The 26,748-nt window shown below is 40.4% G+C and overlaps 1 protein-coding gene and 1 pseudogene across 5 annotated transcripts in view; one reads left to right on the top strand and one right to left on the bottom strand.

The window, feature by feature from the left end:
* Positions 1-26,748, bottom strand: part of FRMD4B (FERM domain containing 4B) — a 347,769-nt gene that overhangs the window by 84,721 nt on the left and 236,300 nt on the right. For all 4 annotated transcript variants that reach the window (XM_082346172.1, XM_082346169.1, XM_082346170.1 and 1 more), the window contains 2 exons: positions 26,050-26,142; positions 9,487-9,571 (listed from right to left, as the gene is read on the bottom strand). In XM_082346172.1, the coding sequence (XP_082202298.1) occupies positions 9,487-9,571; positions 26,050-26,142 (178 nt within the window). The remainder of the gene's footprint in view (positions 1-9,486; positions 9,572-26,049; positions 26,143-26,748) is intronic.
* LOC309607791 (GSK3B-interacting protein pseudogene) lies at positions 15,268-23,246 on the top strand (annotated as a pseudogene). The gene has a single exon. The product of its transcript is annotated as a GSK3B-interacting protein pseudogene (transcript).

Here is a 26,748-nt window from a genome sequence, read left to right as displayed (position 1 = left end):
TGTTATAAGCTATAATTACGAAAACTTGGATTCTCACACATGCACAAGGCAGCACAGATCTAAATGCTCATGGTTTAAGACACACATAATTTCCATATTAGAAAAACACAGAAGGAAAACCACATGAAGCAGGGAAAGGTGAAGTACTGATTATGAAACTCTCAATAGCCCTTTAAAATATGGCATTCGATTTCTTTGTTCCACATGGATTGGCCAGTCTTCAAACCAACTCTGATGTTTAGCTTAGTGACTTCACTGTGTAAATGTCTATGGCTACTTATTACCAGAAGGCACACTCACCTGTGCATAGACAGAACTTACAGCCTGCAAAATTCAATTTCTGTTACTGACCCTTTAAATAATTTCAGCACCTTGAAATGAGTTTGAGGATTAACATACACACACATACACACACATTCACCTAGACAAACGCTCTCAAATCCCAAATACTAAAACTCTGCCAGGTTAGCAGATATACTGAATATATTTTATCCTTGGTAACCATTCAAACTGTCGGTTGTTGCACTACATGGAATAATTCCAGGACAAGAACCATGAATGCGGTGCTGACAGTAATGGATTGGTTACAGAGGAATACGCTTCATGTTGTATTAGTTTAAATCGAGCTGAGACTAATTCCTCTCTTTTAAGGCACTGTAAACAGGGATAATAATAGGTCTTACCATGAATGTGTACTTTTATAAAGTCTCTTTGTCATGAACAGGCAGCTGGAACAGTATTAAATTAGCAAATATCTTTCTAGATTTTAGGAGAATGTTTCCCTCTCAAAAAAGTCACATGATTGTTTCAGGACCTCATTATTGACTTTTGGGATGATTCATTTCTCCAATTTTTCTTCCACTCCTGCTTCGTTGCTGCCTATATGGTAACTCTGGCTTTAGTAAGAAGGAAAAGGGAAAGCCAATGATATTCAGATAGTTTGGTTGAATGGTTGGGGTAGAAGAATATATTGGAAGATTTGGCTAACATGAGGTTTTAAGATTAACTGGACTCCCTCTGCATACACTTGCAATGCCTTTCCATCCTAAAGGCAATCGAATGTTGATGACTTATTTCCTTGAAATTCCAAGAAAAGCTGTTTGAATCTAAGAGCAGAGAAGTATGCCAACCTATCCTTGTAGCCGATTTTACAGCAATTCTCCTAAATGTCTCCAAAAAGTATTTACAGTGAATAAAGCAGCAAAGGTTACAGTACATATGCTGAGACTCCTGTGCTTTAAAATCCGACCATGCGATGCCCCAAATGGTATTTCAACAGGTTCAGTATATGAAATTTCAAGGTTACAAGTACAATATCAACTCTGGAAAATTGAATGTAGGAACATTCCATCCATCTTAGGTAATGAAAACAAAATAAGATTGAAAGCTGAAAGAGTCTAATTTTAAGGTTGTTACTCAGAACTTATTTTCAATTTGGCTCAACCTTTTCACAAGCCCATTTTGCAAAATTTGATCAATTTAGTTGTGCGTGTAAGCTACATTTACTTTGCTCTCTTGACAAATATTTACTGAGGGTCTATAGTGTATGCCTGTCTCTGTGCCAGTGGCTGGGACGTAAAGCTGACACTGATCCCAAGGAATTAGTCCAGTTGCGGGGTGGCAGGTATATAAGCAAGCAAGTCAACGCTATGGGAAGAGAGCTAGAGAAGTATTTAGAGGGTACTTTCGGGATTGGAGGAACTTAATTCCTTTAGGATATGGTTGGTGGTGGTACACAGGGAAGGAAAGAATTTGTTAAGGGCAGGGGACTTTGGAGCTGAGTTCAGAAGGATGAGTGGAAATTTACCAGAGGGAAACGAAGGGAGAGAGAAAAGCATTCAGCAGAGAAAGAAGAACATGAAAAAGAGAAAGACATTCAGCGCAGGGATAAATATATTAAAAGGCATGGAAGCTTGAGAAAGCTGGTATTAATCAGGGAATGAGGAATTATTTCAGTATGAACATGGTGAGTGCGGAGGAGTCTAGAGTGACGAGCTGGGGCTTGTGTGTCCTATGAGGGAGCGTCATATGTCAGAGTAGTAGTAATAATAGTAAAAATATTAATAGCAAAACAGTGTCTGCTCATGGAAAAGACTCTGACAAGTACAGGTTTCTGGTAACTGACTGTACTGCTGAACTGAATGAATAAGCATTTTCAGAACTCTAATGAAAAACTGATGAACTCATAAAAGTGCTAACAAAAGATCAATATGAAAAAAAATTAATTACATGGGACTGAGTGAACTGATGAGGATGATTATAATTTTTGTGACTTTCTGTTTGAATTAAAAAAAAAAAATCCCACAAGGACTCAGAGGCAAAAAATATACAAATCAATTTTCACTGCAAAGTAAAGGAGCTGGTACAGTGGAGGATTATTGGACTGAATGTCAATATTATGACATAGTATGAGTGTGTTTCGTGTTTGGTAATTGCAATCATTGTTGCTTTTGTTGTGGTCATCCATTTACAATGCTTGGTGTCAGTCTATTTATCTCTTGTAAAAATAAAATACAGTGTGTGTGTGTGTGAAAAAAAAAAAAAAGAAGTCACCCAGAATTGGCCTAAATCAATCAATCAAGCAATCAAAAAAAAAAAAAAAAACAGTGTCTGCTTCAGACACTCTTCTGTCTACCTGGTATATATTAACTCACCCATTGTAGTAGGAACTATGATCCCCACTCTACAGTCGATAAAACTGAGGCTAAAAATGTAAGTAACATGCCCATGTTAGAGCCAAAGCCATGTGTTTGAACCCAGACTTCCTGGTTTCAGTCGAACCTTTCCCCCACTGCACTATACTGCCTCTGTAGGTAGCAGGGGCTAAGACGTTAAACACGGGGGATAGAAGGTCTTGTTGATTTTACGTTCTGAAATGCCTCAATCCTGCCATCCATTCGTTCATTCTTTAATTATTCGCTCGTTCACTTAAGCAACCTTTTACCTAACATCTAGGTCCCAGAGGCTCCAACGTATAAAAAACCTGGTCCCTACCCGCAATGTGCAAGTTTATCTTTAATGAAATAAAAATGTGAATTTTCAAAGCAATCCTGCAATCCTTCCCCATCTTGCATCCTGGTTCTTGCAAGAACACATAGAAAGTAGGAAGAAAAGTGGATGGACGAGGTCAACGTAGCCAAAATACCTAAAAAGTTAAAAGTCTAACACAATATAAAATGCAGGCAGCAATTGATCTCAGCCAACAAAAATACATACTTCAAAGAAAGAAATAGGTCAAACTAATACAATTAATGCATCAGTAGTAGGATTATGGATCAATTCCTTTTTTTGATTTTTTTTGTCCTTTTCTGTATTTTCTAAATGTTCTACAATCAAGTATTATTTTTACAATTAGAAAAAAACATTCTGTCAGTTGTCATTAAGAGTAGACCTTTTGCTTTTTTAGATAAAGCAATTAGGAATTTTCAGCTTCCACTTAGCTTTGTCCAGTGAGAAAGACAACTGAGTATTTTTCTAATGGAGGGAGAGCAATCAACACAATGTTTTTATTCTCTTCATACAGCTTCAAAGAGGTAAAGTTTAATGAATACATTGATTATTTTTGTCTCTATTTTTCTGATATAAAATGAATGCAAGTATCCTATTTAAAAAATTTTAGAAAAGCATTACTCAGAAAGCAAAAGTCTTTCCATAATCTCACTCTCAGAGATAATAAAAATTTATACTATGCAATATATTTTTCTATTTTTCCTATAAGTACATTTTATACACACACACACACACATACACATATATATATAAGCAAATAAAGTTAAAGACAATTATACTACATTTACTGTTCTGTAGCTTGGTTCTTTTTAAACTTCACAATGCAATTTCGGGACTTCCCTGGCAGTCCAGTGGTTAGGACTCCATGCTCACTGCCAGGGCCCAGGTTCAATCCCTGGTCAGGGAACTAAGATCCCGCAAGCCGCATGGTGCGGCCAAAAAAATAAAAGAGAGTAAGCAGATGGAGACATTAAAACAATTATTATAACTGTAGCCCATATGTTTAAAAAGTTAAGTAGCCACAGGCAAGATTTTAAAAAGATCCAAATCTTGGGCTTCCTTGGTGGCACAGTGGTTAAGAATCCGCCTGTCAATGCAGGGGACACGGGTTCGATCCCTGGTCTGGGAAGATCCCACATGCCGCGGAGCAACTAAGCCCGTGAGCCACAACTACTGAGCCTGTGCTCTAGAGCCTGCGAGCCGCAACTACTGAAGCCCGTACACCTAGAGCCTGTGCTCCGCAACAAGAGCAGCCACTGCAATGGGAAGTCCACGCACCACAACGAAGAGTAGCCCCTGCTTGCCGCAACTAGAGAAAGCCTGCATGCAGCAACGAAGACCCAACACAGCCAAAAATTAAAAATAAATAAATAAATACATAAAATAAATTAAAAAAAAAAGATCCAAATTTCAAACTTCTAAAGATAAAAACTTCAATATACAGGGTGGGATAAATGGCAGAATAAATTCCAAGAGAAAAGATGAATAAAATTGAAGATACTGCAATAGAAATTACCAAAGTAAAACACAAAAAGAAAGAAAGAAATAAAAAGAAAAGAGCATCACTTAGCTGTGGGAAAACTTTAGGTGGCCTAGTATATGTGCAATTGGAGTTTGCAAAGGAGGCATGGATGGGGACAGAAAAAAATAGTTGAAGAAATTATGGCTGAAATATTCCCAAATTTGATAAAAACAATAAACCCACAAGTCCAAGATGCTCAATAAACACCAATCACAAGAACCATGAAGGAGAAAGCTATATCAAATTGTTCAAAGTAGTGATAAAGAGAAAATTTTAAAAGCAGACAGAGATGACCAAATGTTTACACAAAAACAATAACAATGTCATGTGCATCTATAACACATCTAAAAATAAAACGTATGACACTGACAGCATAAAGGCTGAGAATGAAGAAATAGAAATATACTATTATAAGGTTCTTGTACTACATGTGAAATAGTACAAGATCACTTGAAGGTAGACTTGATAAGTTAAAGATGTATACTATAAACCCTAAAGCAATCACAGAAAAAATAAAACAAAGAGTTATAGCTAGTAATCCAACAAAGGAGATAAAATGAAATCATAAAATACTCAATAAATCCTAAAGAAGGCAGAAGAAAGGAACAAAGAACAGATGGGACAAATAGAAAACAAATAGCAAGACAGACAAACTTAACCATGTCAATAATCACATTAAATGTAAATAATGTAAACAACCAGTTAAAAGACAGAGATGGATAAATGGATAAATAAAATGGATAAAAATATCAAGATGCAGTTATATGTTGTCTATAAGAAATTCACTTTAAATACACAGACACAAACAGTTTACAATTAAAAGGATGGAAAAAGACTTACCATGTTAACACTGATCAAAAGAAATGTGAAGTGGTTATATTAATATCAAAACAGATTTCAGAATAAAGAATATTACCAGGATAAAGAGGATCATTCTATAAAGATAGTCAAGAGGATATAGCATTCCTAAATGCTTATAACCTAATAACAAAACTTCAAAATACATGAAATGAAAACTGATAGAACTTACAAAGAGAAATAGAAAAATCCACAGTCATAGCTAGAGATTTCAGTACCTCTCTGTCAATAACTGATAAAGGAAGTAGACACACAATCAGCAAGAGTAGTAGACTTAAACAGTACTATCAAATTGACTTGGTTAACATTTATAGAACATCCACCCAACAACAGCAGAATACACATTCTTCCCAAGTGCACATGGACCACTTACAAGATGAAGCATATTCTGGGCCATAAATAAGTCATATTAAATTTAAAAGAATTTAATTTATACAATGTGTGTTTTCTGACCACCATGAGATTTAATTAGAGGTAAATAAAAGATCCCTAAAAGGCCCCAAATTTCTGGAAACCAAACTGTACTCTTCTAAATAACAATGAGCCAATGAAGATATATCAAAAAGGAAATTTAAAAATATTTACAAATGAATGAAAATGAAAACACAACATATCAGTATTTGCGGAATACAAAATCAGTACTTAGGAGAAAATGTTACAGTACTAAATGCATATATTAGAAAAGAAACATCTTTAATCAGTGATCTCAGCTTTCATCTTAAGAGAATGGTATATGAAGAGCAAATTAAACCCAAAGGAAGAAGAAAGGCAATAATAATGATAAAATATAAACTAATAAAGATCATAGCAGAAATCAATGAAGTAGAAAAAAATCTTTTTTTCAATGAGTAAATCGTTGAAACCAAAAGCTGATTCTTTGAGAGGCTCAATACAGATAAACTTCCGGCCAGAATGATAAGAAATAAAAAAGAGAGACGATACCAATTATTAATATCAGGATCAAAAGAGGCAATACCACTATAGACTACACATGTTAAAAGGATAATAAGAAAATATGAACAACTATGGCTATAAATTGGACAACTAATAAAAAGGCACACAGATTGAAAAGGAAGAAGTAAAGCTATCTTTATTAGCAGACGATCTATAAAGTAAACCTGATGAAATCTACAAAAAAGTTACCAAAAGTTATAAATGAGTTTAGCAGGATTCAATATCAATATACAAAAATCAATTCAATTTCTATATACTGATAATGAACATTCAGAAATTGAAATAAAAAGATACCATTTACAATTGTATCAAATAATATGTAGGACATAGGCACAGAACTTACAAAAGACCTGTATACTGAAAACTACTGAGAGAAATTAAAGATGATCTAAATAAATGGATATATATATATCTTGTTCATGGGTCTGATGACTCAATGTTGTTAAACTGTCAATTCTTCCCACCTTGGTCTATGAATTCATGCAATCCTAATAAAAGTATCAGTAGGGTTGTTTGTTTGTTTTGGATAGAAATTGACAAGCTGATTCTAAAATCCATATGGAAATGCAAAAAACGTAGAATAAATAAGACAACTTTTAAAAAGAACAAAGTTAGGGTTTGTTCTGATTTCAATACACAATTCAAAGCTGCAGTAATCAAAACAGTATATTATTGCCATAAAGGCTGACAAATAGATCAATGGAACAGAATAGAGTCCAAAAGTAAACCCACACATATATGGACCACTAATTTTTTTTAAAGGTGCAAAGGCAGTGTAATAGAGAAATGACAGCCTTTTCAACAAATGGCACTGGAGCCACTGAATATCCATATGCAAAAAAAAAAAAAAAAAAGAATTAATTCAATAATTCAATAAATTCAATAATTGATAAAATAGACTTCAACAAAATAAAAGCCTTTTAGTCTTTGAAAGATATGAAGAGAATGAACAGCAAGCCACAGACTGGGAGAAAATATTTGTAATCCATATAAGCAATAAAGTACTTATATCCAGAATATATATACTCTGAAAATTCATGAGAAGAAAACAGCAACCCAAAGAAATTGGGCAAAAGATTCAAACATAAAGAAGATATACTGACGGTAAAATAAGCACATAAGAGACTCTCAAACATCATATGTCATCAGGGAAATGGAAATTAAAACTGCAGTGAGATGCTACTACACTCCTATTAGAATGGCTAAAATGGAAAAGATGTTGATGCCACGTGTTGACAAGGATATGAAGGAACTAGAAATCTCATAAACTGCTGGTGGGAATTTAAAATAGCACAACCACTTTGGAAAACAGTTTGGCAGAACCTTAAAAAGTTAAATCTATCTACCACATGATCTAGCCATTCTACTCCCAGGCATTTGCCCAAGAAGAAAAGAAAGTATATGTGCATACAATGACTTGTACATGGATGTTTATAGCAGTTTTATTTGTAATAGTCCCCAAACTTGCATAATCTAAATGTTCATCAACAGGTGAATGGATCATTTCGAAATATGTGCACATATCAAATCATCATATTGTACACCTTAAACTTACACAATATTATATGTCAATTATACCCCAGTAAAACTGAGAGAAAAAGGAAAAAAAAAAAAGCACAGGCGAGTGGATAAACAATGTAAGGCATAGGGACTTCCCTGTGGTTTGGTGGGTAAGACCCTGCGCTGCCACTGCAGTGGGCACGGGTTCGATCCCTGGTCGCGGAACTAGGATCCCGCGATCCTGCATGCCGAGCAGTGTGGCCAAAAAAACAAAAACAAAAGCAAAAACAAAACAATGTAAGGTATAGCCACACAGTGGAATGTTACTTAGCAATAAAAAGCAAAGTGCTATTGATACATGCAGCAACATGGATGAATATCAAAACAATTACGCTCACTGAAAAAAGACAAAAAGATTATCTACTGTATGATTCCACTTACATAAAACTCTAGAAAATGTACTCTACTGTGAGAAAAAGCAGATCTGTAGTTGCTGGCTATAGTCACTATCTTGATTGTAGTGATCGTTTCAAGGGTATTACTTCCAATAAGACGTAGAAAATTATGTAGTCAATTACATTTCAATAAAGCTATTAAAACAAAAACAACAAAAACTCTGCTCCTTGCTGAGTCTTACACTAATTAAAGCTGCCTGTGTGCAGTGGGCCACCCTTAACACTTTGGGGGCTGAGGGAGGAGTACCAATGCAGGTGTCCTAACCCACAGTCTGCCCCCTTGCCCTTCCAGGCCAGGCACCATCCAGCTGTCTCTGGCCACCCCTCAGATTTAGGGTGATATATATGGGCAGAAGGGGTTCCCACCGGCCCTGGAAGCAGACATGGGATCTGAGATCCTGAACACTGAGACCATAACCTTGAAGGGAGGAGCTGGGCTCCAGCTGAGCCTATCTTGGCCCACAGACTCCCTGCCAGTTGCCCAGGGTATGGTTTGAGGAGGCCAGACTAGAGGCCTTTAAAGCAATGCTTATCTGCAAGGAGCTAAGATAAAAATGGAGAGTGTCTAAAACTTCTACAGCAATCTGACGGACATGGCTGCAACATCCAGGCATGGGATAATTTTTCTAGCAATTCGTGTGTATTGAATTTTACAAAAGCTGTGTATCCTCCACGGACTGGATGCAAATAAAAAAAACAACAAAGCCAAAAACAGGTCCCTTGCCCGCAGGTAACTGAGACTCTGCCTTAAAACACACGGCTTTGAGCAGAAGCCCCTAAAGGAGACTGGTTTTGAATTACGATAAATGTAGGCCGTATTCTGTTAAAAAAGATTTCTGGCCTGACTTCTGTGAGGCTTCGATCACAGTCTGCTTGATCCATCTTTGTGTCCTTCTGGGTCATTCCGTGTGGAGTATGAGCTGCATTTAAGGCCGTGGTAATTCTGTGTGAGCACAATGCCTCTGTACATGGCTGTCTTCCCAACTCAGAATTTGAGAAGAACTGCCTTTTTTTCTTTCTTTTTTTTTTTTTTTTGGTTTATTTGTTTGGTGGGGTAGGATATGTCAATGAAAAAGATTATGTCCTGTTTTTCTCCATTTGAACATGAAAACAAAGCCCCTGCCATTGCTCCCTCCTTCTCCAGTGTCTCTGGAATCTGTCACTGACCATAACAAATGGGGCCCTTACCTTGTGCACACAGGCCTTTGCATTCAGGAAAAACAGCTCCACGGTGGTTTTATCCTTCAGGAACGATATGCTCTCAATGTAAAACCTGAAAAACAGTACAGAAGTTTGTTCCTTCAGATTCCTTCCCTTCTCTCTGCATGATTTCATTTCCTCATGTTGTTTCTCGCAGAGAATTTTCAGAAGCTAGGGGATGGTTGTGCTTTATTTCCCTCTTAAAAGCTATCTGCAACACGTATGTACACCTGTGTGTATGTATGAATCTATGTGGATATGCAGATAACATCTTCTACAGAAGGCTTTTGTGTGTTGGAAGGTGAGTTAAAGAAAAATCCAAAATGGTCACCAACTGCAAAGCCAACTTTACTCTTGGTTGCCCATTCTTCGACACACATTCTGGGAGCTCAGAATACCTGAGACAGCTTCGAAACAAAGTCCAGTTGAGCTCTGAGGGCTGAAAACAGAAGTCTGCTGAGTAAGCGCTACTAAATAATTGAACCTGGAGACCTGTGGCTCTGTGGTTTGCAGACTCGGGGTGGGTGTGAGAGCCCCACGTTTACCTCGCCCCCATCCACCAGGAGAGTTTCAATCGCACCCTCCCTCCTTTCCTCTCATCCTTCCAGGCTCCAGGCTTTCCCTCTGGCTGGAAGCTGAGCTCTCGTACTACTTAATATTGGTCTTTCTCATGCAAATCAGGGCATTCTGGGCCTCGCTCCCTCCACTGCCTTTTCTGGGCCTTTGCTCGTTCAGTCTATGAGGCCAGGTCCCTCTTTTAGGAGAGAGCTTACTACCAAGAGGTGGGGAGGGGAGGAGAGTCTTGTGTTTTTCTCATCCCGTCATGTGGAAGCTGGCTGGTGAAGGCAGGCGCTCTGGGGTGGGTGAGTGGGCCAGCTAAGGCCTAGAAGGTTTTCTCTACTGTTGGAGCCCCACTTGATGAATAATGCATGAAGAGACTTAATACCCGAAGAGAGCTCACAGCTAGGGTCCTGGAAGAGAACTTGCTCTCAACTTGGTGAGAGGCAAGATAAACCCGGACTGAAGTGGCACGGTGGGGGGAGTCTTGTCCTTAGCTCCGCAAAATCCTGACAGGCCTTGGGCATTTGCTCTTTTTATTTTTTCCTCCCTCTCCACAATAAGGAAACGTTTGAGAAATAAATCCAGCAGCTTAAAAAGGCCGTGAAAGATTTTACCACTGAGACGGGAAAATCATTTGAAAAATTCCACCCTTAATGCTGAATCATCAAGGGAAGTTCCAGAAAGAGAATAAATCCTTTATATTTTCACTTACAAGGGTTTATCTCACCTATAAGTGAGCTTAACAAAGATTCATGAGTGTTAGGTGTGTGAGAAGGGAAAGTTAAGGATTAAGGCAGGAGGGGGAGATGAAGAGTTGGAGGGAAAAGCAGGCTTGGGAACCTGAAACATATAGAATATGGAGTCCCAGCTCCATCATTTATTAGCTGTGTAGCCTTGGGCAAGATCGTTAGCTTCTCTGTGTCTTTTCTAAAATGGGTGTTATGACTGCACTTACCTCACAGGGTTTTGGAAGGAGTAAATGAGATAATAGAAAAGGATGTAAAACAATAAAAACTAACAGTTGTTAATAAAAATCCATTTTCTGGAATTTAATGCTATGTGGCCTGGGGGATGTGGCTTAAGCTTTGAGTCTAAGATTCTTTGTCTATAAAATGGGGATGACGATGGCCCTAGGAGGACCGTTATGAAGTGCCCACTACAGTGCCTGGCACGTGGTAGGAATTCAAGAAATCCTAACTAGTGTGGCTTGGCAACCTTGCATTATGTTTAAAAAAAAAAAAAAAGTCTGATAGGACACGATGGGATTTGACCTATACCTGAAGGCTAGGAAAAAAACAGGATTCTATAGGATAAAAAGAAATCCAGGTGGAGAAAATACAATAGGTAAATAGCATCTCTGTGGTAATGTGATAAACATTCATAATTTGGCTTTCACCAAGAGTTAGTTACCATCTGAGTATTCTCCCGTCAATTTTGGTCTCCTGGCCATGGCCAGACAGACCACGGACAGTCACCTGACTCAAAGGCAACCAGTCTGTAAGCCGGTGAGCATCCTATGAGGTGGGCTGGGAAGAAGAGAGATCAGCCCATCAGAGGCTCCTTATACGGGGTAAGGAACGGACAAACCCATCATGTATGGTCTCTTAGAGAGACTGAGAGACGAGAGAGACAGGTCAAGAGGGAAACAGTGGGGCTTCCCTGGTGGCGCAGTGGTTGAGAGTCTGCCTGCTAATGCAGGGGACACGGGTTCGAGCCCTGGTCTAGGAGGATCCCGCGTGCCGCGGAGCAACTGGGCCCGTGAGCCACAATTACTGAGCCTGCGTGTCTGGAGCCTGTGCTCTGCAACAAGAGAGGCCACGATAGGCCCGCGCACCGCGATGAAGAGTGGCCCCCGCTTGCCACAACTAGAGAAAGCCCTAGCACAGAAACGAAGACCCAGCATAGCAATCAATCAATCAATCAATCAATAAATAAATCTTTAAAAAAAAATTATAAAAAAAAAAAAAAAAAAAAAGAGGGAAACAGTGGAGGTAGAGAAAGGCACTAAGCAGAAGCCAGGAGGGAGAGAAAGGACACAAGTCAAGCGCAGGGGCTGATGGAGTGGAAGCAGAGAGTACCAAGTCCCTGCGATGGCGGATTCAAGGCCTGCTGCTGCCACAGGGCTGAGATGACCTGTGTAACGAAGTTTCCTGAAGGACCTTCTGTTTCAACTAGGTGGTGATGGTTTTGCCCTGCTTCCTTTGCTTTTACAAGTATTTTTATCTCTGTCAACCGAGATAAGATGGGCAGGTTTTCGGTGGGCAGCCTGAAAGTGCAGCAGCAGGATCACAGCTAATGTTTCTTGAGCTCTTACTTAAGTGCCGGGTCGCATGCTGAGTGCTTTCCATGCGTTCTTTCATTTAATTCTCACAACAACCCTGGAAAGGAGATACCTATCATTATTCCCATTGTACAGATGCAGAAACTGAATTTAGAGATCCGCCTACATGCACAGGCAGGAGGAGGTCTTGCTCTGGGTCCCTTTGACTCCTGTAGACAATGCTTTTCAGTGGAACCTCCTCCTGGCTGCCTCACTTGTTCACACAACCAGCATTTATAAGGAAAGCTAAGCCCTAAATAATTGTGTGCAGAAACAAGTAAAATAGAAGTACGTTTGTTCTCTATTGTTTCAAAAGTCAGAACCAGGGCTACCCCGGTGGCGCTGTGGTTAAGAATCCGCCTGCCAATGCAGGGGACACGGGTTCAAGTCCTGGTCCGGGAAGATCCTACATGTCGCGGAGCAACTAAGCCTGTGCACCACAACTACTGAAGCCTGTGCTCTAGAGCCCATGAGCCACAACTACTGAACCCACATGCCACAACTACTGAAGCCCATGCGCCGAGAGCCCGTGCTCCGCAACGAGAAGCCACTGCAATGAGAAGCCCGCGCACCACAACGAAGAGTAGCCCCCACTCGCTGCAACTAGAGAAAGCCCACACACAGCAACGAAGCCCTAACACAGCCAAAAATAAATAAATAAAATAAATAAATAATAAATAAATAAATAATAATTAAAAAAAAAAAAAAAAGGCAGAACCAGATCAGTGGACCAAAAAAATACAAGGTGATAGATTTTGGATCAACCTATGAAACACCTTTTAAAAAGTTAAAATAGTCTTGGAAGGGTCTTCCTGCCCTATAAGAGTCCCAGGTCAGATTAGGAGAACTCAGGGTCTGTTATCTATGCCAAGATTCGGTGATTCTTTCATTTTTACTTATTTCAGTATATATCTCTAACAGAGAGGGATCGTATTAAAAGCATAACCTCAATGAATTTTCACACTAGCAAAGTTCATAATTCCTTAATATTTAAGATTCTGACCTTCATTCACATTTTGCCACTGTCTTCAAAACTTTTTTTTTTTTTTAAATCCTGTGCTTGCGTTATTAAATAAATAAATCTGCAATGGTCTTTAGCGGGAGTCACATAGGCAAAAGCCTTAAGGATCACCAGTTGGATGTAAAACAGCTGAGCACATTCCTTTTACTCAGCTGGAACTCCTTCTCCAAGGTAGGAGCATGTGACCAAGCTAGACCAGTCAAATTCTTCACCCTGGAATAGAAATATGATTACAATGACCTATCGATCAAAGATTGTTGGAGCCTATTGTTCTGCCAGTGGTACCCGGATGAAACTGTCCATTGGTTTCTGCTCCCTAGACCCCTGCAGAGCCTGGATTCCTATCTTTTCTGAGGCTTTGTTAGTCCAGTTTTCCTTCAATTCTGTTAGCCACAATTGGTTTCTTTTGCTGGAAACCAAAGAATCCACATTACTGGATACTAGAGGGCTTCCCACGTGCTAGGGACAATACAAAGGGCTCTACACGCATCATTTCATTTAACTTCAGTACAACCAGATGCCAGAGGTAGCAAGTTATGAACCTATCTTACAGATAAGAAAACTGAGAAATAGAGATGTAAAGTCAACTTCCCCAAGCCATACAGGTAGAAAGTGGTGGAGCCATGATTCAAACTAAGGCCTTCCAGACTTCAAAGTTCATATTTCAAACCAGTATGATAGGATGCTTTCCTACAATAACAATCACAATGAAGTATAAAATGTACACAATGCCATGGGGCCCAAGGGAGGAATGCCATTAAATCAGCTTATGAATCAAGAGGGAGAAGGCTGCCAAACTGAAATCCAGAGGACTAAGTGTCACAGGACACGGTGTACCCTCAGACAATTGAGCCGAGTCTTAAAGAATGCATGAGTTCACCAGGTAACGAAGGTTGGAAGGGCATTCCAGGGAGAGGGCATATTAGCCAGACCTCTTGCTAGTCTTCAAGAATTTAACAGACCATATGCAGGGAGTTGGGTGGCTTAGCACCAAATCAACTTGTGGCTTGTCCAATTCTCCACAGATACCTTTGTACTAGAAATTGGGTTCCTCTTGCTTCTGAAGCTCAGGTCCCCAACTATATCCTAGTTCCAGTAAACAGGTCCCTATCTTGTTTCCCACTACTTTCTGGCGATCCGCCCTGTTGCCTTCTACCTTTCTGCCTGGGGATCCGATTACCTGCTCTCTGAATCCACAATCCCATCTCTCCCTCAAGGGAGCCACTGTAATGACTTTATATTTATAGAGGGTATGAACAGTATGTACGTATGGTCCTCCGGGACAATGCCTCCCCAGGAGCACCTATCAACACGTACCATGAACTGAAAACAAAATCTAGGGCTTCTTAATGAAATGAAACGGACTATCCCAGACATAAAATAAAGACCTTTTGTTTCAGCCCTTTTTTGGCAAAAGGATATTGTTTCCCTTCTGCGTGCTTACTGTGAGTGATTTCACTAAGATTTTGTGAAGTCAAAGCCCACGGTTCGGGCTTCCCTGGTGGCGCAGTGGTTGAGGATCTGCCTGCCAATGCAGGGGACACGGGTTCGAGCCCTGGTCTGGGAAGATCCCACATGCCACGGAGCAATTAGGCCCGTGAGCCACAATTACTGAGCCTGCGCGTCTGGAGCCTGTGCTCCGCAACAAGAGAGGCCTGCGCACCGCGATGAAGAGTGGCCCCCACTTGCCACAACTAGAGAAAGCCCTCACACAGAAACGAAGACCCAACACAGCCATAAATAAATAAATAAATAAAAATTAAAAAAAACTTTAAAAAGAATATCACCAAACATTCCGAGAAGCAACTGGCCCTGAATCTGATCAGGGACCACTTCTAATCTCTTTCAAAAAAAAAAAAAAAAGCCCACGGTTCAATTTTCAGCCTCTAAACAAACCCAGGCTTTTGGGTTAGGCATATGTTTTGGAGACAGACCTCACACAACTTCACAAGTGTAATTTCTTGAGAATTTGCCTTCTTGAGAAGAGGTTTTGTCTCTGCTTTTCGTGTTCCTCCCATTAGCATTTCCCCCCCTTTCTTGATGGGACAGGTGTTCACCTAACCGATCATCGGTGATAACAGAACATCAGCCTCAACGATATGACATAATTGGCTTGGAGGAGGGGCAGGCCTGTCAGCGAGATGACAATACACGTGTGTCGAAAAGCAGAAGACTCTGGTTGTTTGGGATGGGCTGTCCTTTAATGGTCACTGCCATGTAGTGGCCCATGTTTTCCTCCAATGGCATTTATTCATCATGCTCAAAAGTCAACACCACAGGGAATTCCCTGGTGGTCCAGTGGTTAGGACTCTGAACTTTCACTGCCACAGCCTGGGTTCAATCCCTGGTCAGGGAACTAAGATCCCGCAAGCTGCATGGTGTGGCCAAAAAAAAAAAGAAAAGGAAAAAAAAAAGTCAACACCACAGAGTTGGGGAGATAACTAGGATAAGTCCAGCCCTAACACTGATCCAGCTGCTTGGCTTCTCCGTGCTTCCCTTTCCTTACTTGCCTCCACACCAGAGACATGAGAGAGATTTTCAGCTTAGCTTAGTGGGTGGCATGTATTTCAGCGGTCAATGAGCGGTGGTGATTATTACTATGTTATTATTATCTGCCTACCAGGGGGTCTATAACAGAAGGTGCACACTTCACTGGGAACCTCTCTAAAACTTCAGCTGTAACAACAAGAATGGAAATTCCAGTTACCTTTCCTAAGCTCTTTCTCTCAAGGAAGCAACATGCTACAAAGGTGTCCATTTTGACAGAATGGGAAACCACTCTGAAACGAATATTCTTCTGACCACTTTATCTCCCCAACTGAGTATATTTTCTTTGTTTTCCAGAATCTTTGCTATGTCTGAGCGATAGCATCAAAGAAGGCGAATTGGGCAAGAATGACTCAATTATTTCGCATTCTGAACAATGCTGACTTGGTGACTGGCGTCCCGTAAGGGCTGCATTCAAACGCCTCGTTCCAGGTTTCATTCAGTTACTGTGGGTAATTTTAGGCACTCATTGCAGCCACCTGCCTAAGTAGATTTCTATCAGGTCCTAATCCACATCCCGAGCAGGGAGAGCTGTATTTATTGCTTGTAATTACCCTGCAACCTCATAGTCCTGCTTTATAATGGACGCTGAAGACAGCGGTATAATTTAAGTGTATTTCATTTTCTCCAAACGACGATGCACAACTTCTGAGAGTCCCATATGTTCCCGTTCATCTCTGGGAGGGGTGCACTCTTGGAGGATTCCCCAAGGGAAGAATTATTTGCTTCTACAATGTGCTCCCCTGCCAGGAAAACTCTGCCTCACTTCCGAATTTCCAGGCATCCCAAGGAGAACTAGAGAGGGCCCTCCAGGTGTGAGCCTGTAAAAACCTGCCCTGCCGCTCCTCTCCCACATTGTGACTCTTTCTGAGTTCTCCAGGGAAGAGCTGGAGGCCCAGGAGGGTAAGGGCCTCGCTGTGACCTGTCTGAACGGGGAGGGAGTCTTTTGCCCCAGGCAACGTCAAGTGTTAGGGTCCCGTGGTGAATTCCAAGCGCTTGCTTCAAACTGCAAAATAGCCTGCTCCCGTCCACCATGAGCAAAGTAGGGACAGATGTTCTGAGAAGGAGACAGGAAGAGGCAGGAGAGGTTAAGTTTTCAGGGAGGGGATGGCTGGGACTAGTGAATGATGGAGACAAATGATGAAATCGTCCACCCAGTGCAAAAGTGAGTGGGTCAGACCCAAGCCAGACAGTCTCCAAACTTCCATATTCAGTAGCCGTATATCACATTAAGGAATTTTTTACCCATTGAACATGTGGTTGAGGCAGCCTCTGTTAATTACATCATAAAAATGGTTAACATTTATTGAGGGTCTTCGTTACATGTTAACATGCATAATCCTCCAACAACCCTGTGTATTACCACAAGCTCCTATTCCATTTTCTAGGTGAGGAAAGAGGCCCACAGAGGATGCCAAAGGCCACACAGGTAATACACGGGAGAGTTAGGGTTAGAACCCAAGAGCAATGCTAAAGCATTGGTTCTTAAGGGATGGAGTGAAGTGCATCTGGCCATGTTGAAGACATTTTTTTGATTGTCCTGACTTGGAGAGTGTTCCTGGCATCTCATGGGTAGAGGCCAGGGGTGCTGCAAACATCCTACAGAACAGCATGGCTCCCTTCAGTGAAGAATTCCCTGGCCCCAGAATTCCCTGGCGGTCCAGTGGTTAGGACTTTGCGCTTCCACTGCAGGGGGACACGGGTTCGATCCCTGGTCAGGGAACTAAGATTCCGCATGCTACACAGTGTGGCCAAAAAAAAAAAATTACTTGGCCCCAAATGTCAATAGTACTGCTACTGAGAAACCGTGCATTAAAGGCCAAGCATTGAACTTCTGTACCCTACAGCCTTGTCACCCATCATAATACTAATGCTTTCCTTCTGCCCTTTTGATGTCACCCTGAGGACAGATTACAGAAAAGACTGAGCAGATTCCCATAAACACTGTCTGATATGTGATTGGGGAGCACACAGAAATATAATCCTGTAAGAAACTGGAATCGGGGGCTTCCCTGGTGGCACAGTGGTTAAGAATCTGCCTGCCAATGCAAGGGACACGGGTTCGAGCCCTGGTCCGGGAAGATCCCACAAGCCGTGGAGCAACTAAGCCCGTGCGCCACAACTACTGAGCCTGTGGTCTAGAGCCTGCGAGCCACAACTACTGAGACTGCATTCCACAACTACTGAAGCCCGCGTGCCTAGAGCCCGTGCTCCACAACAAGAGAAGCCACCACAATGAGAAGCCCGCGCACCGCAACGAAGAGTAGCCCCCGCTCGCCACAACTAGAGAAAGCCCGCGTGCAGCAACGAAGACCCAACGCAGCCAAAAATAATAAAATAAATAACAATAATAATAATAAAATAAATTAGAAACTGGAATCGGGATTGAGTTTTGAAGGATTCTGTGTCTTTCTGGAACTCTCATATGGATCAGGATGGTGACTCCTCAAAGACGAAGGCCCCTTACCACCTGCCTGGAAGTTCAAGAATGGGTTAGGCCAGGAGGTCATGGTCAATATTAAGGCAACTAACAGACTTTTTCCCCAGGTTCTGGGATATCGTTCAGATGGAAGTGTGGTGGCGTGCAAAGAGCTCTGGCTAACTCACACATCTGCCTCAGATACCTCTGCTGGGCCCAAAGTAGGAGAAATCCGTTATTTCTCGGTGCTTTTTAATCACATTCCTCTGGGAAGAGGTGAACTTTCCTGTCCTCTCCTTATTGTAAATTACCTACTCTTTGATAGCTCTAAAATAACTCACGGCTACCCAGTCACAAACATTTTACCTTTTCTTCATTTTATCACTCTTCACACTCGCGTTTTTTAAAAATTGCTTAATACGTTCATCGTAGGAAAAAATATATATAGACAAGCAAAAGTCATTCCCACAATCATTCTACTCAGAGATAAATTACTGTTAACATTTTAAACTTTTTTCCTACTCATATCTTTTTTTTTTTTTTTAATTTATTTATTTATTTATGGCTGTGTTGGGTCTTCGTTTCTGTGCGAGGGCTTTCTCTAGTTGTGGCAAGCGGGGGCCAGTCTTCATCGCGGTGCGCGGGCCTCTCACTGTCGCGGCCTCTCTTGTTGCGGAGCACAGGTTCCAGACGCGCAGGCTCAGTAATTGTGGCTCACGGGCCCAGCCGCTCCGCGGCATGTGGGATCTTCCCAGACCAGGGCTCGAACCCGTGTCCCCTGCATTGGCAGGCAGACTCCCAACCACTGTGCCACCAGGGAAGCCCTCCTACTCATATCTTTTACTTAAGTGCCATCCTGTGGTCTGCTTCTTTCCCCTAGAATATACTGGGAACTTCTTTCTATATCAATAAATCTATTTCTTCACCAGAATCTTTACCTGTTGGGTTGTATTTCATATATTTGTCTTTCTTAAAAAAATCAGGTGGAATGATGTGGACCCACGAGTTGTAGTCATAATGCTTCCTTGAGTTAAACTCTTTCTAAAGGCCGAACGTTCCAGAACCAGGCCAAAGTGTGCTTAAAAGACTGAAAAAAGTCTTTCAAAGGCTCTGTGTTTGCAGCAACTTTGACAGAAAGTTAGTAGTCTTTCCCCACATCTCCTACTAGGACTCTCCACACGCGGCGAATTCTCACCCCCAAGCGTCACAGACAGACAATACTTAGGGTACCTCTGAGTGGCCACTTACAGTCATGCGCATAGCAAAGGAGATTTGGAAATAGGAGGAAGAAGAGAGGGGAAGAGGAGAAGGAGGACCAGAAAGAAAAAAAAAGCAAGAGGTAGTCCGATGAATAAGGGGGGTAAAAGACCCAAGATCCTGGCTTTTTGTGGAGCTGGGTGGTACCAGCCAGAGCCACCTCGGCTTGCCCCCCCCCCGCGAGGGGATGGGAGCTTTTCCAATGAGGTCACCCGCAGTTCCCCTGCCACCCCCTGAGAATTAAATGCCTGTTTGCTCACTATCAAGCTTTTCAAATGCTTACATCTGGGCTGCATTACCAAAGAGGCCCATGTGTTTGTGGATGATAATTTACAGCAGCAGATAACAACGCCGGGGCTGGAGGAGTCCCCCAGCAGCCTGGGGGCGTTTGGACTCACAGGGAAACAGAGGATGGGTTAAATGAATTATGGTGCATAAATAAATTATGGGGCGTCTATACACATATGTGTTACACACATAGTTAGTACATATCATTGAGATTTTATAACTAAAGCAAAGACAAAGGTTTAATCCTGAAGTTCATAAAGAGAGAACTAAGTGCATTCACCTTAAATGTTTTCTTCCTTCCATGCAGAAGCGGCATGTGTTTCTGAGCCGCTCCCTGCATCCTGGGGGATATGAACTTGGAGAAAAGTCTTTCCCTGCAAATCTGTAGAACCCCAGTGTTTAGCTCAGGAATCAATGAGACAATACAGGTCAAATATCTAACCCAGTGCCTGCCACAGGGTTAATGCTACATTTCAATAGAGAGGAAACTTCTGGAGAGCAAAACTGTATGGTATTTTTCTTTTTCATAAATGCTACAATTAAAAAAATGACATTTTCTTATATTTGCATAATACTCTGCCAAGTTATTTTGTGTCCCCTGATCCCTTTTTAATTCACAACCAACTTGCCCCAGATCCCATTTACCGTCTCCAGCGCACGGTATCAGAATCTGGGCCAGGAATGCGGAGGTTTTGGGGGTTGGAGGGGTGACTGTTTAAAAATTTTCCTACAGTGATTCAGATAGGCAACTCCTCTCCTTCTGGGGGAGCTCTGAAATGCAATGTACCTTTTCATCTGATGTCTTTTATTACAGCGATCAATTGTTCACTGTAAAAATGCCATCACTTCCTGAAACCATCTTCATTGTTGGCATTTGGATATTTTAAGCTTTATTTATTTATTTATTTATTTAGGCCTTGCCTCGCGGCTTGCGAGATCTTAGTTTGCCAACCAGGGACTGAACCCGGGCCCCGGCAGTGAAAGCACTGAGTCCTAACCACTGGACCGCCAGGGAATTCCCCTACATTTGGATATTTTTAATTGTTAGCAATGAAACTAACAGTGACTCACATGCACATCTCGCGTTACTTCTGTGGCGAATCCTCTCCCCTTGTGTGCTAACTCCTCAGCACGTACACACCTCGGTGTCCGCGAGGGAGCGACTCCGAGTTCCAGGGCATTCAGCAGTACTTGCTGACGGGAAAGGCAATGACCCCGATATCAAAAGAGACCGAGCCGAACCCCTCGAAGCGGCCGCTGCCCTCTCGGAGTCTTCGCCAACTATTTTTGCAGAATGGAAACAGACTGTAATCCCATGGAGCTGAGCAGTGTGTCAGCATTTGAAGAAGATGCAGAGCTTAATGGCTTTGAAGGAACTGATATGAAAGACATGAGGCTGGAAGCTGAAGCAGTTGTAAACGATGTTCTCTTTGCTGTTAACACCATGTTTGTCTCAAAAACCCTGCGCTGTGCAGACGATGTGGCCTATATCAATGTGGAAACAAGAGAAAGGAATAGATACTGCCTGGAGCTCACTGAAGCCGGGCTCAGGGTGGTAGGTTATGCTTTCGCCCAGGTGGATGATCATTTACAGACTCCCTGCCATGAAACAGTCTACTCCTTGTTGGATACACTCAGCCCTGCCTACCGGGAAGCATTTGGAAATGCGCTCCTTCAAAGACTGGAAGCTTTGAAAAGGGATGGACAGTCATGACTCAGTTTTTTCCTGTTAGAGAGGCCGCTACTGGTACACAATGTTGACCTAAAGCTTGAAATTCTTCCAGATGGTCATAGTAGAAAAGGCATCTTTGATTTTGTGTCTTTATCATTGTTTGCTTCACATTTAGGCTTTTGATTGAGAACTTTATTGACTAATGAATCGTCTTTCTTAGTTTGTGATTCATTAAGGAAATCCTGAGGCCATTGCTGTGACACCGTCATTAAGACATTCAAATTTCTTCATATAGTATCTCTGGCATTCTGAAAACCTAATCAGTATTTCATTCTCTTATTGCAGGACTTTGATGCTGCCAGCACTGTCTCTTACATAGGAAACTCTAGATTTGCACAGTAATATAGGAAATAAACTAACTTCAAACTTTGATTCAGCTTGCTAAATCAGGGGTTTGCTACTAGCTTGGACTGACTTTGTAGTAATTATTTTTGCTACTAGCCTTACTGGAAACAAATTATCAACTAGTTTCCCCTGCACAAATTTTGAAATTCACTGCTTCATGTAATCTATTTATATTATTAATATGGACTGATAAAGATGAGTTAATTCTATATTACGTAGCTAGTATTACGTGAAGAACAGGTACTGAAATAGTACTGTATTCCTGTTTGCAACAGCCAGCCAAGTAAGAGGACAAACCGTTAGCAAATGAATGCAACAATTACTTGTTTCCAAGATATTTAAGCACATAAGCAAATACAGGAACAGGCTCCATTCTTTTCCTAACAAAAAGCATCTTCAGTGTGTGTGATTTAAAAGAAAAAAGACTCTGATTTCCTAGAAAACAGTATTTTGGCCTGTGTTGATTCTTATTATGAATGTTTGTTTACATAATGTACAGTATATATTCAGAAAGTATTTTTGCTTCAACGTTTCCTTTCTATGATGTAGCGCTTTGGTATTCCCACAGCACCCCTCCTTCCCCAACAGATGTACAGTGTTTTGTCTCAGTGCTAAATCTGCAATGTCATATGAGTGCATCGTATGGGTTTGAAACCAAAGGATGAATGAAGCATTCAGAGACTTAATATTTGAAAAATGGAGACTGTATTTTATATTTTATTGCAGGTACTAATATTTATAAAAATAAACTATACCATGCTGCTACATGTTTTCAAGTACATGTTGAATAATAAGGATTGGGGAGTTGTTTTTTTAATACTAGTCTAAAGCAGCAGCTATAGAAATGTTGAACTAAAATTCCACATCTGGACACACCTTCATAATTTGTCATTTGAAGACTTTTTAAAATCATTATTAAATAATAGGTACTTTTAGGCTCTGAAGATCATGTAGACCAGAGCAAGTTAAAAGTTTGGTTTGGGTCACTATTCATTGTCAGAGTTTATTGGAATGCTTAAATTATGTTTGATAAATGAACATTCATCCTCAGCTTTATTTTCAGATGCTGAAGTGTTTGGGTAATGAAGTCTAACTTCAGGTTGAACTTTCTCATGCTTAATCTCAGGCTAAATGTAAAGGATATTTGTAAAGTCTGAATAAAATTCTGTTTACTAATTTTGAGTTAAGTATAAAGAAAAGTGATTGTATGTTTAAAAATTGAAAGCGTTCATTTTGCGATAAATGTTTGATTCCGAGAGATTCTGTTTCCATTTTTGAATTCTGTATTGTTCCATTTTGGTGTGAAGTGATTTGCTCTTTTTATTACTATGAAAGAGCAACAGAGAGAGAAGACATTAATAAAACTACACATATCAAAACCTCCAAAAAAAAAAAAAAAAAAAGAGACCATGTGTATTTCTAGAGGCCTCTATGGTGACCACATGTCCAAATACAATCAAATGCTCTTTGGTTGTATTCTTCAATGACTCAAAAGTGTTGTCACTCCAGGCAACCTGGGGGTGGTGGGGTGGTGGTGGTGATGTCTGCTATGATGTGAGTATCACCGGCAGTCCTGTTTTCTTAAAAGAGGAGGCTAGAGACCCTCTGAGAGGCCACTGACGTCACTGGGGGTGGCCACAGTCCCATTTGTGAGACCTCCAAAGAACTGCAATCCACTCGCTGACCTCTGTCAGTTCACTTAATTCCTTGGTGTGTGCTTTTGCTCTATCATTTCCTTAATTAAATTGGAGAAACAACAAGTCCTTAATTGGAATAATAACAAAGACTATTATGACCTCACCGTACTGTTGGGAAGAAGAATTAAATGAATAATTAAAAACTCTATAAGGGCTTTTAAACATGGAAGTAGTTCAGGGAAAGTAAAGCTAAGTGATTACGGGACACTCGTGAGATAAGCGCTGAAACTCACAAACAGGCAGCAGGCAACTCCGGAATCCCAGGAACTCGCTTTGGAATGACAGGGCCGCCTTATGAATGACTGTACAGAAGGGAAGACACAGCTTTCTCCGCTGGCATTTTGAGACCAAAAATAGACCAGATAGTAGTGGTCAAAGAACTAGAACACAAATCTGCTGACTAAATAAATGGCACTGAGTAGTTAGGCTACAGAAGCACTACATATGTGCCCAAAGATGAAAGTGTAAAGATGTTAACTGCCAGCTGCATCTTAATAAAGTCACTGGAAACAGCCTAAATGCTTAATAGTAGCCTGGATAGCTAAATTATGGAAGTGCAAAGAAATAAAGTAGATTTCTATATACCCAAGGAAAGATCTCCAGGTTAAAAAAAAAAAAAAGTAAGTCACCAAACAACTTACCAGCCTTACTTTTCTCTAAGAAGGGGAGTGAACTGGGGATAAAGTGAGGGAGCAGCCTGGTGGAGAGTAATTCTTCCTTTTCACTCTATACTTTCATAAAGTTTGAAATGTTTACAGTGATAATTCTTTGTGAAAAAAGACTGATTATGTTGAGCAATTTTCCCTACATAATAAGAGATGAAAGCTTCTCTATTCTCTGACCCCTGCTTAATTACTAATATACATTTTTTGCTATTGCTGCTGTTCTGTGTTTGTCTTTTTCTCCATTTCCATGGACACAAGCACTCATATCACACTCTTTCCAGGAAACTCCTACGTTTTTCTGTAGGATTTCTGTGTACTTTTCCATACATGCTACGCTCCTGGACAAATCACCATTATGCTACCTCCTTCCTGGGTTTTAAAAATGTGACTTCTGGTGGTAAGAAAAAAATTCTAAACAAGATTTCAGAGCAAAAAGCAAAAAACAAATTGGGGGCTGTCAACGCTTTATTTACTTCATAAGGAGCAGCCTCTATCCACAATCACCATCAATTCATGTTAAAAAGAGACTTAAAAAGAAAAGGACAATCAGGACATCTTATCACACTTTTGGATTACAGGGAGCATAAAGAAGTAAAAAAAAAAAGAAACAAGTGTTTGTGGAAATTGACATGATTTTGTCAGGTAAACATACTATAACCAAACCCCACCCTGCCCCAAAGAAAGACAAAAAGCCTCCACCATCATGTCATAAAACAAAGCATAGTTCAACATCCAAAAAATAACATAAGCTCAGAATTTAGGGTCCATTCTTTACGTTAATCCAGCTTTGTGAAAACATATTTAGATTTATGGGAAATCTCCTACCTTAGCTTATTTTATCATATTTGGCTTCAGACCAGGAAGACAAAATTTATCATGAAAATATATCAAATTCAGGATGGTGGGGAGAGGGGCTAGTACATAGGAAGGGGCTTTCAGCAAAACTGGTGACGTTTTATTTCTTAAGCTAGGTAAGGAACATGGGCATCACTCTTTATAACATTTTATTATCTTAGAGTGTGAATAATTAATGTGAAAAAATATTTCCATCATCGGCTGGCTTTAAGAAATCACTGATTTAGTTGAATATATCCATTGCAGGAGGAAATAACTGAGGCCAATAAGTATGGTTAAGTGACTTGCCCAAGCAGAGCTCAGAGAACAAATCAAGGATTCCTTCCCAGCAGTCTCTTCAGGAAAGCAGAATTCAGATTTCTCTACTGTTAAGATAATTCTTTCCATGAGCATTTGTTTGCATTTTATTGTCTATTCCAATTAAGGTGTGAAACTGTATAAAATTCAATTATTTCCATAGTCTCTAGAAAACATTCCTACATAAAATGTAATAGTAAATGTTTGCTATATTTCAAATTATAAAAATCTAGATGTTGAGTCAGAAACAGGTTTATGTATTAAAATATATTACATACGTTTTTCAGCTTTAAATGGATTCAAGGGGCTTTGAGAACTAAAGGAAGGTGATTCTATACTTCATCTTCAAAGGAAACAGTTCTACACAGTATCTATGTTAACATGTTCCCCAGACTAAGACAGCAGAGAATCTCTTTCATGTAATCATTTTTTGATCGGTCCCTTCTTTTTTTAAATTCTCTGACTCTGATCACCAGGAATTTTTTTTTTCTAAAAAAAAAAAAAAAAGAGGCAGGTGGTGATGGTAGATGTGTCTCTGGTTACATACCTCACAGAAAAGTGCAAAACGGTTGGGCCTGGTTTCTTGGGCAAATCGTGGTCAAGAACTCGGTGGTCTAACTGTAGCCAGTTCTGCTGACCTCTGTAAGAGTAAAACAAAACAAAACAAAACAAGAAAGATTAAACAGAAACCCAGAGAAAGGTTTAATAAACACTGTGTTGGCAGAGCAGTGCAGTTAACAGTTATTCTCACACATTAATGGTAGGAGTATAACCTGTTACAACCAGTGATGAGGCCAATTTGGCAATTTCTATCAAAATTACAAAAGCACCTGCCTCTGAACCAGCATTGTCATTTCTGGGAGTTAATCAGGATAAACCTGCACATGTGGAAAATAGCCTATGTATAAAGCCACTCACTGTAGCACTGTTTGCAGCAGCAAAAAGGCTCACAACAACCTAAAAATCGAACAGGGTATTGTTTAAAAAAACGAATTTAAACAGCAATGAAACACTATGCAGCCATACCAAAGATCAAGGGTATCTTTACAAACTTATTGTGAACAATTTTCAAAATACGGTGTTAAATGAAAAAGCAAGATGCGTAACAGTGAGTATAATATATTGCCATTTTTTTAAGTTAAAAAAAGAAGAGCTAGACATATGTGCATTTATATGTATAAAAATATCTCAGAGAGGATACATCATGAAATGAACAAGAAACTGAAAACACTGGCTGCCTTTGGAG

This window comes from Balaenoptera borealis (assembly GCF_965194805.1).
Source record: "Balaenoptera borealis genome assembly, chromosome: 12".
Classification (NCBI taxonomy): domain Eukaryota; kingdom Metazoa; phylum Chordata; class Mammalia; order Artiodactyla; family Balaenopteridae; genus Balaenoptera; species Balaenoptera borealis.
Note: the sequence above shows the minus strand (reverse complement) of the source record. Positions and strands in the feature narration are given on the sequence as shown.